The sequence below is a fragment of the Schistocerca nitens genome, unplaced genomic scaffold (genome assembly GCF_023898315.1).
Source record: "Schistocerca nitens isolate TAMUIC-IGC-003100 unplaced genomic scaffold, iqSchNite1.1 HiC_scaffold_380, whole genome shotgun sequence".
Taxonomy (NCBI): domain Eukaryota; kingdom Metazoa; phylum Arthropoda; class Insecta; order Orthoptera; family Acrididae; genus Schistocerca; species Schistocerca nitens.
Genome location: NW_026045914.1, coordinates 1,943,458 through 1,961,831, shown reverse-complemented (window position 1 = coordinate 1,961,831; position 18,374 = coordinate 1,943,458). Strand labels below are relative to the sequence as shown.

The following is an 18,374-nucleotide window of genomic DNA, read 5'->3' as shown; positions in this document are numbered from 1 at the left end:
GATTCGAATACTGTAATACGCTGATATCTCCCACATACCGCGGCACTACAGTTACTGTAATTGTCAGCCTGTGTCCCAGTTCGAGGTAGTTCCTGCTTATACGTATATAGGACGAAATTAGGCCTCCCTCGTGTGTGTGTGTGTGTGTGTGTGTGTGTGTGTGTGTGTGCTAAGAGATTCCTCCTGTTTATTTTTCCTTCAAATTCCGTGCGCTGTGAACAACAGCTACGTGTCCTATCGCTAGTCTCAACAACTGGTTTATCTCGCAGTGTGTTTGCCGTTTCAACATGGCATTGGCTTATCTGCCCGCCTGTGAACGCCTAATACTATTGGGTTTCTTTGGCTACGTAGTCTATAGCTGGGCTCATGATAGGGCTTACCGCCACACACTGTCTTTGCTATTTCATCATGGAACTGCCTCATCTGCCATCTTGGAACGTCGTAGACGGCTGGTTTGCTTTCAGCATTTTCCCAGAGTAGCGTATGATTCTTTTCTTTGTTGTACCTGCTGCCTCTTTTCCTCTTTCATTGACTGGGCGTATCAAACTTAGTGAACTGAACAATGCTTTATCGAAAATTGTGTCAGTATTGTGTGACAGCTTTACTTCTTATGCTACACGCAATTTGTACAACAAAAATGAGTAGTGGTTGCTTCTGTGAAGGTGCGCTAGTGCGATCGTACTGGCGCCATTTCTGCGCGCGTTCCATCGATTCTGGCCCTCGTCGTATCATCTTTGCTTGGTTGAGTGTTACCTCTGGAGCTGTGAAGTAAGGAGTGGTGTATGGAAGTCGCATCTGGACGGGTGTGTCTGAGTAGCTGGCGTACTGACGAATGCAGAGAGTTGAAACCGTTGACCGTTGGTTCGTAGGTCCCGCCTTTTCATGTAGCGTTTACCGTTGGTGCCGGTGAGCTGAGGGGGCAAAGAGCGGCTCTCGTCACGAAATGCATGAGTTAACTGTGGTGGGCTAAATACGCCGAGATGTACTGAACCTCTTGTTAGCAGCTACGAGCAGGAGGGCAGTATTATCCAGTCCCTACTTGGAGTCCTGAAGCTATTGGCCTCCTTCGCATTAACGTGAAATCATGTACGAAGACTATTCAGTAACTACTGTACTTAAAGACTGTTAATTGTCCTACGATGCTAGCTGGCCACGAATCCGGTTCTTTTATGCCTTTCAGTGACACCTTTCGGGCCTGTGTGTGTCAGTCTGGAGGTTTCTTCAAGCGCCAAGCTTGTATTGTGCAATGTCAATCTGGTACCTGAAGTCACTGTTATCATTGATTATTTGATACTACTGAGTGTGATTTTTGTTTGTTGTAGACCTTATGGCCGAAAATTCAAAAATGGCGCTGAGCACTATGGGACTTAACTTCTGAGGTCATCAGTCCCCTAGAACTTAGAACTACTTAAACCTAACTAACCTAAGGACATCACACACATCCAAGCCCGAGGTAGGATTCGAACCTGCGACCGCAGCGGTCGCGCGGTTCCAGACTGTAGCGCCTAGAACCGCTCGGCCACTCCGGCCGGCCCTTATGGCCGACCATCTGACATTTGGTGCGTAGCGAATTACAGTGTCATTCAGTCACCAAGACGCCCCAGTAAAGGTATAAGATTGACTTTTTTTGCCTTGCTTCAATTATTATGTAATTATTCTTTTAAATGACTTTTTACATTGTTCCTTGTTATTTATAGGAAGGTTAACTTCCAATGTTTATGAACGGGGTGCTCCTATACTGAAGTTTTAATAGTTGGTTTCCTTGGAAATAATTTTAAATGTCAGCTTAAATACTACTGTGTATGTTAATTTCTGTCAAACTTGTCTGCTGTTTGTGCTTTGGTATATGTTGACAGTTACGTATCGGCAGCGGTTGACGCGTTGCTCTTCTGCTGGTCCGATGTAGGGACGCGTCTTACTTCTGCTTCGGCGGCTTTCCCGTCATCGCACGAGGTCTAGGTGTTGGCAGGTCACACACGCTTCTGCGGATCTCCCATTTCAACCTCAAGCTGAGCAGCTTATTGCCGTTCTTTTGGTATCATGGCTTTGGTCATTTTGAGAAAGTAATTTTGTCAGTGTTTCTGTTATTGCAAGATTCTTGTGGGAATGTGATGAAAGCCTTTGGGCAAACTGAGCAGAGTTTTTTGATTTCTTTAAAGATATTATGGGTTTAATTGTCATTACCATTTTAGTAGGGGCCCGGTAGTTTATTTTGTTTTAGGGGCCCAGTAGCTTATTAAGTACTTGATTTGTGTGTAACAGCGTTGTAGCCAATCAGTCAAGTATTACAGTTTGCACGGTTTTTACACGACGATTGCGTTTGGCCAGCTTGTCCTTTTCTTGTCTATATGGAACGAGAATAACAATGTCTTATGACACCAAAGTGTTGTCGTTTGCCTTACGCTCCCCATTATTGTTAGTAAAAGGAAAATTTAACATGATCGTGTACCACCCAGCGTGAGGTGGCTAATAGACTGTGGACACCAACATTATATGTACTTGTGTCCAATGTTTGCCTCGGAGCAGGTCTGGAGCTTACTGATGCACTGGAGATGTACGCATTTTAACGTCCTTTACTTGTCGTTTGTTCAACAAATTCAAGTCCTGTTGTGGGGTTAGCCCACAGTTGTGCTAATAGATGCGCGGACTCAGCCCTGCCACCCGTTTATTTCATCAATTATTTGTAATCGGTGTGTGTGAATCTCTAAGGAACCAAACCGCTTAGGTCATCGGCCCCTAGACTTAAACTCTACTTAAACTAACTTTAGCTAAGAACAACACACTCACCCATGCCCGAGGGAGGACTCGAACCGCCGGTGGGAGGGGCCACGCACTCCGTGACATGACGCCTCAAACCGCGCGGCCACTCCACGCGCCTTTGTAATCGGGCCATCACTGTGTTGCACCGTTGACATGTTCTTATACTACCACTTGTAATTTTAAGTATAGTGCAAATGTCATTATGCATTGCGATATTACTTTAAAAACCTCAGTTATCTGTATTAATTTAGCAAGATTCTTGGTAACTGTTAGTTGGCTTATGATAGAATGACTATTAAATAAAAATGTTTTTTGAGGGGAATGATAGATGACTCACGAAGTTGGGCCACCTGATCCTTGCTCTGGGTCTCAAACATATGACACGATATAAACAAGACATCCAGCCTTGGTCAGAGAGAAACAGTAAGCGTACAAGAAGCCTTTTCAGCACCGGCTCTGTGCGTAATTTACCACCTGTTCGTATAAACTATAAATCTCTTTCCAGATCCTTTGCAGCATCATGATGTCTCAAGGTTCTTACTTGAACGGAGACGAACTGTGGCTCACTTACTTGTTGGAAGGTTTTCTCTGCAAATGCCGGCGCTGTTGATAAGAACATCGACCCCTCCTAAATTCTCTTTGATCCATTTGAAGGCCCGTAGAACATTCTCCTCGCAGCTGACGTCACATTGCAATGGATAGAGCCTACCCGGAGCGTCCTTCAGTTCTCGAGCCTGCAAGAAATAAACGACAGATTTGTGGAATCTGCACTGGACAGAAGAAAAAAAAATCATTAGGAGATAGATCAAGTTTGCCATTTAACAAACTTGAATTCTACACAAGTGAGTGCTGTAATTACATGAAGAAAGAAGCTGTTGCCACTAAGGATGATAATATTCTTGTTTCCCCAGAACCTCGGAATTCGTGAACACAGGTAGCCTCACTTAACTTGATCATGTATGTGAAGAAACTTAACATAGTTATTCAGTGTTAAGCTTTCGCCACTAACTAATCGAATTAAAGCACCAAGCAGGTAACAACCAAAAACTTACATTTTCAGAATTCTTCTAAGAACTTATAGCAAATCAGTATGAGAAATAAACAATTTTTAGGACTTTAGTTGGTGTTCTGCTCGTTGTTGTAATTTACTTAGTGCACCTAAAACTAAAAAACCACCTCTTCAACTGTCAGTAACCACAATTCAGATAGGATACCGTCTACGTCAGGTGTGCCGTTCTATTGGAAGCCACATGGCCTGCTATTAACCTGTTGTGAAAATCTTCCGCATTTGACTAGAATTGTTGGGAAGTAGGGCTGATGTGATTTGCGCTGTTAGATAGTTCGGTACCCAGTTTCTTTGAAGCTGACGTCGTAACATAATGTTGACCATTCTGCCGTTGCCTCAGCTAAATGTGGTTGATAATTGTCATGGTGAAGAAGGAATATTAAAGTGTGTACCAATTGTTGCTCCTGTCGGGCAATCTGAGCAGCGTGTTATTCAACAAAACTTGGATTTATGGAGTTCTTGCGATGTAGCAAGTCATCTTAGGACGACCTGCACTATATAATTTGCAGTTTTTTCTCCAAGCAGCCCTCGCAACGGGCAAGAAAGTATTCATGGAATCGGTACATATCAAGAGTCCGCCGACTTGTTTCATACTGTATGATCTGTCAGAAAAGAGGTAACGTAGGTGTCCAGACAGAAGCGGCTCATATTTATCTTTGCAAAGTACACAGCTTCTGCAAGCATGCCTCATGTCATCGAGCCACCTGTGAACAACTATTTGCCAGGCTTTCCAAAAGCAGTATCATTTCGACATGGTTGAGTCTCAAGTCGCTTGTATATATCGCTGCTTTTCTGACTTCATTATCTTGTACTGAATAACGAACGCGAACTGGAATATCTATTCCTTGACATCAAATTACCCCAGTTCAGGTATATTCATATTGGATATATGTTCACCACGAACGTACAGTAAGAGACTATGTAAAGCCCGAGCATCTTGCTATGAATTGGAGCCAAGTGGACTGTCTAAAGCAGAATCTTCGTCAGTTCGGTGCAGGGCTTACCTGAAGAATCCACGAGCTACGGAGACTCGTACAGTTACCCCAGTGTCCTCCAAAGACCAGAAGCGGCCAAGAGGGAAGAGAGTTAATGTGGAACACCTTTTGTTGAGTGTGACTCGAAATTCCCAAAGATCTCCAGATAAAAATTCGTAATCTGAAAACCCAATAACTGAAACCGATGTAATATCAAATAGGGGACGTGAGGTTCTTGAAGTGTTAGTTGTCATCTTATAATGAATTCTCTACTGTAAATGATGAAAGTATGTGAATGCAGCTTGCCGCTAACTTGGTGTAATGTTTTGTCTGTACAGAGGTGTATCTGTCGTCTTTATTACTCCTTCACTCTCACACATAAATCGGTACAATAAAGTTAGGGCTTCCTGTTTTATACGTAGGCTGATCCGTGATAAGACAGACAAACATTTATGCTAATGGAGGATTCTGAGTATTTTCTAGAATTTCATTCGCTCTCTCTCTCTCTCTCTGTCCTTTATCTGTGTACAGTTTAAATATATTATTTACGTGAAATCAGCCTAGTAGAATCTCTGGTGGAGCCCTTCGTCTTAATATTCAGCGGCTGGCTTGCTGGAAAAGATCTTTACATTTGTTATTTTCATTAAGCGCTGCATTCAGTTGGGAAAATCGATCGTTCGAACAATTCGTTCAGTTTACGACAGATTTAGAATTTCAGATGTGGACGAAGCCTTTTTGGACGATTTATAAAAACTCGGAGATTGCAGGCTCTCTTCGTCACAGCTGAAACTTCCCCACTAATTACAGGGCCAAGACAATCATCAATGACTCAGACAGAGAACTCATTCGTCATTCACTCTAGAATAAAATAGTCACATACCTTATTTCTGAGGAAAATTGTATATTCAATCCATCTCCATTACATGTTCCGTTTTCTGTTGATTCCAAGTCTCATGTAATTTGCTTTTACAGTTTTTTCTTTCTCTCTGCCTATCACGCTAGCGGCACAAACGTTAATAGCTCGCTTTAGCGAGAAGAAGAGTAAATATGTCTCTTTTAGCAACCCGACAATCTTCCAACCGATACTTCCGAAGCCGTTCCCTTATCCCTCTGTAATAACCAAGGAGCATACATCTCTGTGTCTCTGTTATTCCAATGAATAAACGTACTAGAAAAATACCTTGGCGTCGACTAGCTGTCGGCGCATATATTATTAGAAAATCCGATCAGATACTTTTCAAAAGTGAATAATTGTGGATGATTTGATTGACCATTATTAATTATTGCGTGGTAGAGGGTAATTTTCCGTGGGGAGATTGCAATGCCCCTCGCAGCGAGCGAAGTTTGTGAGCTCAATTTTGATTCACCGAACACACTTCGCGAGCTATCTATTAGCGTGGATAACCCGGAAGTGATGATTGTCAGCCCTCCGACTGAAAAAGAATATTATGTTTGAGACAGACGAAGAAAAGAAATGTTGAAGACAGAAGAAATGAAGAGACAGGTACCGCGGCTGTATTGCTTTTACGTGCATCTAGGTGTTATGTTTGCTGTGCACAACCAAGGAAAATGATCTTTCATGAAACTGTTATCAGGGTCTACCCATTCGGGAACTTTCTTAAGCAGGGAAACCTTGGAAAACCTCTTAAGCCTAGACCCCCAGCCTACAGTACATAGAAGATAGGAAAGCCTATAGAAGAAAAAAAAATATAATTTTGAAATAGATCTCTAAAGGAAAGACAGGGATCAATTTGTATCACGATTTGGAGAAGAGTGGTTTGTGCCTCTAGCAAAAAAAAAAAAAAGTTTTACAATAAATAACGTGAATTCTCGTTTTACAATCTTGTTCCTAGGACAATATCTTGCGGTGCTAAACTCCCCCGGGTCTTGCATGTCCCCGACGTCCACATTTGTAGTCGGTCTTCTACGCGGCCCCCTTTGTAGTTGATCTTCTACGCGGCCCAGAATGGGAAGAGTAGAAGGGACAGGGATACTCGAATTCACATGCAACATTCATTCCAAAAAAAATTAGCAATGACCAAAAGGGAAACTCTTCCTGTAAGAGAACTGGTTAGGTTGCACCGTCCAAGATTCTCCTTTTTGAAAGCAAAATCCTTATGGCTTCATGGATCCTTTTTGTTACGACGTACTTCAAGGAATTCAACCATTAACAAATGATGTTGCCAAAAGCGTCATCCGATTTACTCTCGTTTGAATACTCCTTTTGACTTTGCCTCCCCACTTGTGCTTATAAGTCCAAAAGTTCTAACACATTTTCTATCACTGATTTGTTCTTCGTAATTTAAAGGATTCATGCAACTTACAATAGATTTTGGATTCAAATCATCGAATAATGGAAAGTGTAGTTCATTTTATACAAAGACATAATCCATATTTCCTTGATAAGTCATATAATTTATCTATACTCAAAAACTTTTTAGTCTAAATACATATATTTCTCCGCTTGAGTGCTGTAATGTAAAAGTTATTAGCATTGAGGAATGCGAATTCACTTCTTTCATTTATTCTCTGATTTATACGGCGTTCATCCATGCTCATATATGGAAATGGATTTTTCAAACAAAATTCCCAAACGAACACGAACCATTAAATAACTACTAATTCTATGAATATTACTTTCTTTAATCATTCATTAATAAATTAAAAACTCTTAACTTCTAATTATAACACCTTTTCCTTTTAAAGTTCAACATGAATCAGTTTACCCTCGCGTTTGGTGCGAGTCTCTTACAAAGCATATCTGTGTCGTCTATATCGATTTTACCTCTCGCGCCGACGTCAACTGTTTTGCGTGGGAAATTATCTTTGCAGCGTTAACCGTCACTCACGATTCACTGCCACAACAGATCTCTTCACACGTTTACCCATCTAAGCGTGCACTTGAGATTATATATGAATATTCACTCGGAACCTCATTTCATTATTCAGCGTCATTTTCGGGAAACATTTCATTCTTCTTGAAGGTCAGTTAGATCCTTAATAATTCTTGATAACATTAGCAACGCTAAAGTTCCATGTTCACCCAAACCACAGGTGAAGCCTATCTCCACTATCTTCTTTACAACACTCGATAGTAATAGCTAGTCACTATTTCTATACTCTATGTCACTGATTAACTATTTCAATTTAAAGGTTTATAACACTACACACACAGTTTATTGTTATGTTTTTTACGAGCGTTCATCTCTGTCACTCGGAACACCATTCCTCCCTATCTTCTAATCTTCATTATATTTTTTTCAGTCGTTATGAGAAAATAACCCTTTTATTTTGTTCGATCCCGGGTATGCTTTTGGCACGACCAACAATGGGGAGCAGTATGGGCTTGTAGAGGGTTCGATCAAACCCCATTTCAACATGCGATCTATTTCTTTTCGAACTTGAGCCTTTAACCTCCAGGGAACAGGATAGAAAGTTCTACAATACGTTTCGTGCGGCTTAACGTAGAGATGGCATATGTATCCCTTAATAACTCCTGGCCTTTCATCAAACACTTTTTCATGCGCTAATAATAATTCTTTGAGCTGCTTCTTCTGATCTTCAGTAATGCAGTCGGATTCATTTAACTTCTCATACACTAATTGACCGAAATCACCTTTGACTTGGAACTCATTAGTTACGTGCTGTTTAGAATTTTGTGCAGTCCTGATTACTTGCACACTGATCCCACTATTATATTTTCTGGTAAGGCTTTCCTTTTTCAACAAGTCCAACTCAATTTCTTGTTTATTTACATTCAACCAAATTTTTCCTGTTTTAAAATCTATTCTGCATCCGTATTCACGTAGGCTGTCGACTCCGATAATGCAGTCTACCACCAAATTTTTCACAACAAGGAATGTGCTTAATATTGCTACATTTACGACTTCTACACTAAGTAGTGACTGCACTTTTACATTAGCCGATCTAGCCCCAACGGCGCCTATTATTCTGCAATTTTGAACTGGAAAAATTGGTACTCGTCTTATATTTCTGATCTTGTTGAACAGAGCCTCCGAAATAACATTTGTGGTTGCAGCTGTGTCTAAAACCGCCACTATAGGTACAGTCTCCAAAATGACTTGCACTTCGGCTACTGCCACCTGTTCCTTATCCTCATCATGTGGTTCTAAGTCCTCGGTCAATTCATCTGCCAGTAATCGTCCATCATTATACGTTAGCATGGGTACACATATCCTGTTGCCCCTCAACCAATTGTTGACCGCTCCTCCGGGGCACGAGTGGGTCCTTACAAGTTTGTTGAATTTTGATTTGCCTGCTGGTTGACATCATCCGTCACTTCGGTAATTACCGGTTGATTCGCAGATGTCCGTCCCCACTGATGTTGGTTATTTGAGATTATTCCCCCCGGTTGATTCCACTTTCTATTACTGTTATTGTTCCAGGCTTGCGGTCTGAAATTCCTTTCGTTCCCCCATACGGGATTATATCTTTTCCCATTCCTGTTGTTCCTTGGATAGCCCCTCGCAAGACTATTGCTGGTATTATTATTAAGATTTTGAGGGGTTTCTCCACTATTTATCGATCTCTGTGCGTTCCCTTGCCTACCATTTGGCGGAGGTTCTATCTCCCTATATTGGAATCTGTTGTTACGGGCTTTCTGGTTGTTCTCTTCGATAATATCTATATGGTCTAACGTCGTGAGGAACGACTCCAGGTCTTTATCGTTGCCGTAAATTAATTGATTCCAGATGCTAGTTGGTAGTCTTGCCTTAAGTATGTTTATTATGTCTGGCAAGGGCATAGGTCTGTCCCAATATCTAGTTTTATTTATATATTTTTCAAAATACTTCCTAAGGCTTCCTTTTGAAAAAGAGAAAGGCTCTGGGTAGAGCACCTCCTGCCCTAGGCGTTCGTTCCTGTACCCCTTCTGACCAGAACTTTGCTAAAAACGCTTTCTCAAAATCGTCATATGTCGAGCAAACAGAAGTCATGTCCGAGGCCCAGATCGCCCCCGAACCTTGTACACTCCTGGAAATGGAAAAAAGAACATATTGACACCGGTGTGTCAGACCCACCATACTTGCTCCGGACACTGCGAGAGGGCTGTACAAGCAATGATCACACGCACGGCACAGCGGACACACCAGGAACCGCGGTGTTGGCCGTCGAATGGCACTAGCTGCGCAGCATTTGTGCACCGCCGCCGTCAGTGTCAGCCAGTTTGCCGTGGCATACGGAGCTCCATCGCAGTCTTTAACACCGGTAGCATGCCGCGACAGCGTGGACGTGAACCGTATGTGTAGTTGACGGACTTTGAGCGAGGGCGTATAGTGGGCATGCGGGAGGCCGGGTGGACGTACCGCCGAATTGCTCAACACGTGGGGCGTGAGGTCTCCACAGTACGTCGATGTTGTCGCCAGTGGTCGGCGGAAGGTGCACGTGCCCGTCGACCTGGGACCGGACCGCAGCGACGCACGGATGCACGCCAAGACCGTAGGATCCTACGCAGTGCCGTAGGGGACCGCACCGCCACTTCCCAGCAAATTAGGTACACTGATGCTCCTGGCGTATCGGCGAGGACCATTCGCAACCGTCTCCATGAAGCTGGGCTACGGTCCCGCACACCGTTAGGCCGTCTTCCGCTCACGCCCCAACATCGTGCAGCCCGCCTCCAGTGGTGTCGCGACAGGCGTGAATGGAGGGACGAATGGAGACGTGTCGTCTTCAGCGATGAGAGTCGCTTTGCCTTGGTGCCAATGATGGTCGTATGCGTGTTTGGCGCCGTGCAGGTGAGCGCCACAATCAGGACTGCATACGACCGAGGCACACAGGGCCAACACCCGGCATCATGGTGTGGGGAGCGATCTCCTACACTGGCCGTACACCACTGGTGATCGTCGAGGGGACACTGAATAGTGCACGGTACATCCAAACCGTCATCGAACCCATCGTTCTACCATTCCTAGACCGGCAAGGGAACTTGCTGTTCCAACAGGACAATGCACGTCCGCATGTATCCCGTGCCACCCAACGTGCTCTAGAAGGTGTAAGTCAACTACCCTGGCCAACAAGATCTCCGGATCTGTCCCCCATTGAGCATGTTTGGAACTGGATGAAGCGTCGTCTCACGCGGTCTGCACGTCCAGCACGAACGCTGGTCCAACTGAGGCGCCAGGTGGAAATGGCATGGCAAGCCGTTCCACAGGACCACATCCAGCATCTCTACGATCGTCTCCATGGGAGAATAGCAGCCTGCATTGCTGCGAAAGGTGGATATACACTGTACTAGTGCCGACATTGTGCATGCTCTGTTGCCTGTGTCTATGTGCCTGTGGTTCTGTCAGTGTGATCATGTAATGTATCTGACCCCAGGAATGTGTCAATAAAGTTTCCCCTTCCTGGGACAATGAATTCACGGTGTTCTTATTTCAATTTCCAGGAGTGTATATACCCCGTAACGAAACTGATCTTCTGCCACTCCGACCAATTTCTGGGTAGGACTCCTCTAAAACTTCGTATAAAAACAATCGGATGGACCCCCCTTTTATCAGTGTTAAAAATCTGGAATTGCCGATGCTTTATCATTTTTTCTTCGGCATGGCAAAGGCTGTCGTAATCTCCGTCAGATAAAACTTCACGCGAACAACTAGCTCGTGGCAATTTAATATTTGAGTTACACAAGTCGGTATTGTGTGCGAATGTGCAGTAACTGGCTCTATAGTCGCTGCCAACTTCTGCTGCTGGCCGGTATTCATTTGTTCTGAGCCTTGTTGTGAAACGCGTATCGACTCTTCTATCGTTTGTTTCCAATGCTCGAAATCAGCACCTAACTGCTGTCGCACTTCCTCAAGTCCTTTCGCAAACAAATTCTCTTCCTGTTTGCCACATAGACTCTGGAATGCTGCTTTAACATTTTGCTCAACGTTTTCACACATTAGCCTTTTGTTTTCTAATGTGATTTCGGATAATTTACCCGTTAATACATTAATTTGGTGGTCTATAACGTCTTGACGTTCTGTCAGATGTTCAACATTTTCCTTTAGGTTAGTCTGCGTACGTGCCAATTCAGGAAGTTGCGCAATTGCACATGACATGGCATCTTGCTTTTGTACTAATTGCGGAACCATTTCTACCTGTTCCCGTAAGGTATCTATCTTAATAGCCACATACTCCTTCATTTCTACGCGTACGCGGTGAGTAGATTCCTCACATTGAGCTTTCACCAATTCTATTTGTGCAGTTAATTTGCGTTCCGTCTCTTCGGCCTGATCTTTAAGTTCCTTTGTCTTCGCCTCTATCCGCTGCTCTAATTCGGAAAAACTGTCGTGTAACTGCTGCTTAATCTCAGCTTTCAGATTTTCCTGCCCCTCAGTAACTGAGGCTAATTTCGCGTTCAAATCATTTTGACCTTCATTAACTGAGGCGAACTTCGCATTAATGTCGGTTTTCAAATTTTCCTGCCCCTCAGTAACTGAGGCTAATTTCGCGTTAATGCCGGTTTTCAAATTTTCCTGCCCCTCAGTAACTGAGGCTAATTTCGTATTCAAATCATTTTGCCCTTCAGTAATTGAGGCTAATTTTGTATTCAAATCATTTTGCCCTTCAGTAACTGAGGCTAATTTCGTATTCATATTATTTATGGTCTCAGTTATCATCTGCATCTGCCTCATGATAATGACCAATGGATCTAATCCATGTTGCGTACTTGCTGTTACATCTCCAGCCGTATCTACCGGGCGTTCTATTGCGCTATCTGTAGCGATCGGTTCTACAACACTTCTTACTACATCATTATTATCAGTGCTAACAGCTGAAGGCTGTTGCGTGTTGCTTTGCTCTGCTTGACTCATCTTAAAGATTGCCCTAGTTAAAACCATATAAATGTTCTACCGTCAATCTTACTACATCATTATTATCAGTGCTAACAGCTGAAGGCTGTTGCGTGTTGCTTTGCTCTGCTTGACTCATCTTAAAGATTGCCCTAGTTAAAACCATATAAATGTTCTACCGTCATTATAGATATATCTCCCTTCACACAAGAATACTTTGTGTCTACTTTCTTACTGTACTTATACAGATAAATGCAACTAGAGCAGGTCAATCAAACTACATCTAGCATGTCAAATATCGAATTATACTAAACAGAAAAACGTATACTTCATCAATACTAGCTAGCTTTAATAAAAAATCATAGATCAGGCCATTTTTCTGCGCCCAGCGTGCTGTTTTTATTTGTAGATCCACTTAATTTGACTGCGAGTATTTCTTCTCTTTTCCAAGTTAAGTTGTCTCGTCGTAGTTCACATGAAACAGAGAACAAAATTATTTTAACAACGTCCAAAAACGTGTCCTGTCACGGTCGCCATTATAATAAATTCTCTACTGTAGATGATGAAAGTATGTGAATGCAGCTTGCCGCTAACTTGGTGTAATGTTTTGTCTGTACAGAGGTGTATCTGTCGTCTTTATTACTCCTTCACTCTCACACATAAATCGGTAAAGGTCACACATAAATCGGTCACAATAAAGTTAGGGCTTCCTGTTTTATACGTAGGCTGATCCGTCATAAGACAGACAAACATTTATGCTAATGGAGGATTCTGAGTATTTTCTAGAATTTCATTCGCTCTCTCTCTCTCTCTCTGTCCTTTATCTGTGTACAGTTTAAATATATTATTTACGTGAAATCAGCCTAGTAGAATCTCTGGTGGAGCCCTTCGTCTTAATATTCAGCGGCTGGCTTGCTGGAAAAGATCTTTACATTTGTTATTTTCATTAAGCGCTGCATTCAGTTGGGAAAATCGATCGTTCGAACAATTCGTTCAGTTTACGACAGATTTAGAATTTCAGATGTGGACGAAGCCTTTTTGGACGATTCATAAAAACTCGGAGATTGCAGGCTCTCTTCGTCACAGCTGAAACTTCCCCACTAATTACAGGGCCAAGACAATCATCAATGACTCAGACAGAGAACTCATTCGTCATTCACTCTAGAATAAAATGGTCACATACCTTATTTCTGAGGAAAATTGTATATTCAATCCATCTCCATTACATGTTCCGTTTTCTGTTGATTCCAAGTCTCATGTAATTTGCTTTTACAGTTTTTTCTTTCTCTCTGCCTATCACGCTAGCGGCACAAACGTTAATAGCTCGCTTTAGCGAGAAGAAGAGTAAATATGTCTCTTTTAGCAACCCGACAATCTTCCAACCGATACTTCCGAAGCTGTTCCCTTATCCCTCTATAATAACCAAGGAGCAACCATCTCTGTGTCTCTGTTATTCCAAAGAATAAACGTACTAGAAAAATACCTTGGCGTCGACGAGCTGTCGGCGCATATATTATTAGAAAATCCGATCAGATACTTTTCAAAAGTGAATAATTGTGGATGATTTGATTGACCATTATTAATTATTGCGTGGTAGAGGATAATTTTCCGTGGGGAGATTACAATCTGCCGGAGCGAGAGCTTCAAATAACTCTCACATAACACTAGACACGCCGTTCACCAGTAAAGGGAATATGCATCGCAAAGTTGGGACAGAAACTCTCCTCGTGGTTGGGCGAGCAAAATTATTAGGTTAGGCGACATTCAAATAAAAGGTAACTGCTAGTACACACAGACGAAAGTATTTAACGGTGATCCAGTTAGCCTGATAACTGCATGCTTGCACATGATGTCAGAATGAGAAGCGCCTGTCGTAAAGCCATTCAACATAGCATAAATTGAATTACACGGATGTAGCTCAACTATACATTAGCAGAAAGGTACTACTTTCATGTAGCTAGTACAAACCATGAAATTTTCACTTACATTATCGACAGTAATAACAAACAATCTTGTAAACTAATATTAAATCCGTCATCAGATAACTGCTCCGAAAAACGAGTTTCAAAACAATCACGTGAGAGAAACACTTTAGCCCTGCTGACAACAAGAAAAGTAGAAGATCTTGAATCCGCCGACTAAGAGACAGTGACTGGCGAATATGGTTAGCGATGTTGGTCACCAAGAGAAAACATTTATAAAGAAATCAAGGGGATCATTCGCAAATATTGGAACTGATAGACAGTTCTACCTAAAAGACGCAATAGAGCCCTTACTCCAAATTCCAAAATCATAGACGAGTTGTGGCTGATGTTCATACTTACTATAGATCTCTGTGTAGGTAATAAAAAGACAACGATGCCCTGTTTTGGTTAAATAGTAAGACTACATTTTGAAATCGGTGCAAATTAAATTTTGTTACACTCTTGCTAAGGAACAAATACCGTATCTCTTTCTACTGTCTCTGACTCAATTGCTCTCCATGCTCTCGCACTGTTTTGCATGATACAGCCGTAGGTCTTCTCAATAGTAGAGAGTTCTCGACAAAGGTTACAGTATACTGATCACGTAAACTTTACCAATTAAGATGTTTCGGTTTGGAGGGAAATGATCGACTCAGTAATTCAAGTTGTAGTAATTGCACAGGTCACTCTTGTTTCCACATCATGCACGGGCTCTTGACGTAATTGCTGAATATACTACTGGCCATTAAAATTGCTACACCAAGAAGAAATGCAGATGATAAACGGGTATTCATTGGACAAATATATTATACTAGAACTGACATGTCATTACATTTTCACGCAATTTGGGTGCGTAGATCCTGAGAAATCAGTACCCAGAACAACCACCTCTGGCCGTAATAACGGCCGTGATACGCCTGGACATTGAGTCGAACAGAACTTAGATGGCGTGCACAGGTACAGCTGCCTCTGCAGCTACAACACGATATCACAGTTCATCAAGAGTAGTGACTGGCGTATTGTGACGAGCCAGTTGCTCGACCACCTTTGACCAGACGTTTTCAATTGGTGAGAGATCTGGAGAATGTGCTGGCCTGGGCAGCAGTCGAACATTTTCAGTATCCAGAGAGGCCCGTACAGAACCTGCAACATGCGGTCGTGCATTATCCTGCTGAAATGTGCGGTTTCGCAGGGATCGAATGAAGGGTAGAGCCACGAGTCGTAACATATCTGAAATGTAACGTCCACTGTTCAAAGTGCCGTCAATGCTCAGAGCCATTTGAACCATTTTTTTGAAATTACGACCATCTTCTACGGTAATAGCACATTAGATGACGTCTACCAGTAACAGAAAAATGTACTGGCACACCTAATCTACCGATACTGTGAATGATTGATGGAGTGAGATGTATTTCACCCCAGGATCCATGCTCAGCTCACCTCAGTAGCTCACGCATTTGCGTTTGGAGACATCTGACGAGCATCGTGGGTAGTTTTTACAACGACACTGAACGCGTCAGGCTGGAGCAAGCATGTCGGTTTCATTGTTTATTAATACTTCATATTCGGCTGAGAGATTTTTACATTTCTGTGTTAGTACAAAGCGGGTTTTGATATGGAAATTCATCTTACGAATGCAAGAAAAACGCCGTTACAACTTTGTTTGGCCAGAGAGCGTCACTGGCGGCCTCGCTCTCTTTGAAGTTCGTTGGTAGGACGGCAAGGTTGGTCGAGGAGCAGAGCCGGGAGCGGGGTCCCAAATTCACTCCCCGTTGGCTCGAGTGAACTCGTAGTCTGGATCCGTGGTTCGTCGCCGTAATCCTCCCTGTTGCATACGAGGAGTGTTGGCCGTTGCGACTTCGGAGGATCAGAGTGGGTTCGGTTGCATGGAGTAACCTGACTCCTGTTTACCGCCGTAGCAGCATTCTGCAGTGGACTGGGGCAAGGCAGGTCTCACGCCGACGTCAACCTGCGTTTTCCGGCAGCTCGCCTTTGTGTTGTGGCACTCTGTGGTCTCGGTGGATAGGTGTTCTCTATGCGACCAATTTTTTCAGTCTCTTCAATTGTTTTAACCGACCAGACGGTGCTATGATTCTCTTCCCCATGTTACTACTGGTGAAGAACCTATTTTGTGGAACCAAAGAAGTATGTTTTAGACTGTTAAATTATATGGGTGCAGTCCAGTATTACTGGTTTTTGTAATTGTTCTTATGAACTGTTCTTTAAAATTTTGTGGTACATAAAACAATTCTGCACTGCACTTCCCGCTTGTGCTTCGTTTGAATGGGCTGTCTCAGAATCAATTCTGCTCCATTCGATTGTGTTGACGGGAGCTCCCTTTTGCTTGGCACACCAACTCGTGATACAGCAAGCCTTGACTTGTTTATACGACAAAGCGGGTTCGCATGCAGCAGGTGTTGCACCTTAGTTGGTAAAGAAATTGATATTTACCTAGCTATTAATTTTTATATTACCTGAATTAATCCTGTCTTATCTACTTCCAGTGCGACTGCGTTACACTTTATTAAATAATTTGAGTTCAAAATCAAGTTTAATAACTTTTTTCAAATTTCTTGACAAGTTTTACCCTTTCAGTTCTTGTCCAACCGTGCATTCGTTAAATCTCGGGTACCTTGCTGTCAAATTTTGGTGCGTGTCAATTTATACCATCGGATTTACGTGTAATTTCCTTCAGGCGCACGTTTTTCTAGCCGAACACACAAGCGCCATTAGACATTACTGGGGGTTGGCTACGTTCAATTTAAATTTAATTAGTTTTAGAGAAAAGAGATTCTTGTAGTTAATGGCACTATCTAAAGTGTTCATTTGATCAGCTGTTATCACGCGCACGGTAATGTTATATTACGTCCGTATAAGATTGTTTCTCTGTTCCTTGACCAGTTTGGTATGTGAAGCGTCCCGATTATCCCGTAGCGTCATAACTGAAGCTTATTCCGTTTGACTTCAATTAACAATTTTCACTTTATTCTTAACATTTGTAATGGAAATTGGTCATTGTAATAAAGTGTAATTAAAATTTGTCTGTGTCACGAATGGTGTTCACGCTCTGTTTCCTCAGTCCTTATAGCCCCAAGGAAACCAGGTGACAGGACGATTTGCAACTTGTGCGCTGGTTTGCTTGTGGGGTGTGGCTGGCACATTTTCTAAGTCACGGAGACGCCTTGTGCAGACCGGTGACATCGAAACGATCCATTAGTGCAGAGTGGGACTGAGCAGCGACTTCCTGGGTCATCAGTTTAACGTGAAACCGGTTCGTGGGTGTTGTGCCCTCCCCCACCCCACGCCGAACACTCACGGCATCGGCTGCCTGCCTGCCCTCGCTATCTGGAGCGCGCGGGACCTGTCCAGAGATTCTAGACAGTGGTGCTGGGGGCAGATTATTAACTGCAGAGGCCGTAGGAGGGCAATTGTACACACAATTTGCCCACTCCAGAATGTCAGTGTAGTGCGGATGGCGGCGAGCAGAGAGGATGCTTCTGGGAAATTTGGGCAGTAGGCTTGAACTACAGATAACATCTTGCGGAGGACTTTGAGCTCAACCTCACACAGTAGTCGCGGATCTGAGCTTCACCACCACGACCACCACCCTGGCACCAGGACGTGGAGACTCTGAATCAGAGTTTTTGATGTGGCAAATAGAACAAGTGTTGATTGGATGGCGTCTTTATAATTAGGTAACTAGGGGTAACTGGCATCACATGTCATAGGTGAATAAATGTATGAATTCTCTTACACTGAACAGAGCTTCAAGAATGGAGGTAACACACAACTTGTAATTTTGTTTCGAGTGAAAAAT

General features: G+C 42.9%; 1 protein-coding gene across 1 annotated transcript in view; it reads right to left on the bottom strand.

The window, feature by feature from the left end:
- The window catches only part of LOC126230340 (dehydrogenase/reductase SDR family member 11-like), a 71,558-nt gene extending 53,464 nt beyond the window's left edge, over nucleotides 1–18,094 (bottom strand). The window contains exons 1-2 of the mRNA XM_049942398.1: nucleotides 17,874–18,094; nucleotides 3,332–3,525 (exon numbers count right to left, since the gene is read on the bottom strand). Of these exons, the coding sequence (XP_049798355.1) occupies nucleotides 3,332–3,525; nucleotides 17,874–18,094 (415 nt within the window). The remainder of the gene's footprint in view (nucleotides 1–3,331; nucleotides 3,526–17,873) is intronic.
- Nucleotides 18,095–18,374: the final 280 nt, after the last annotated feature.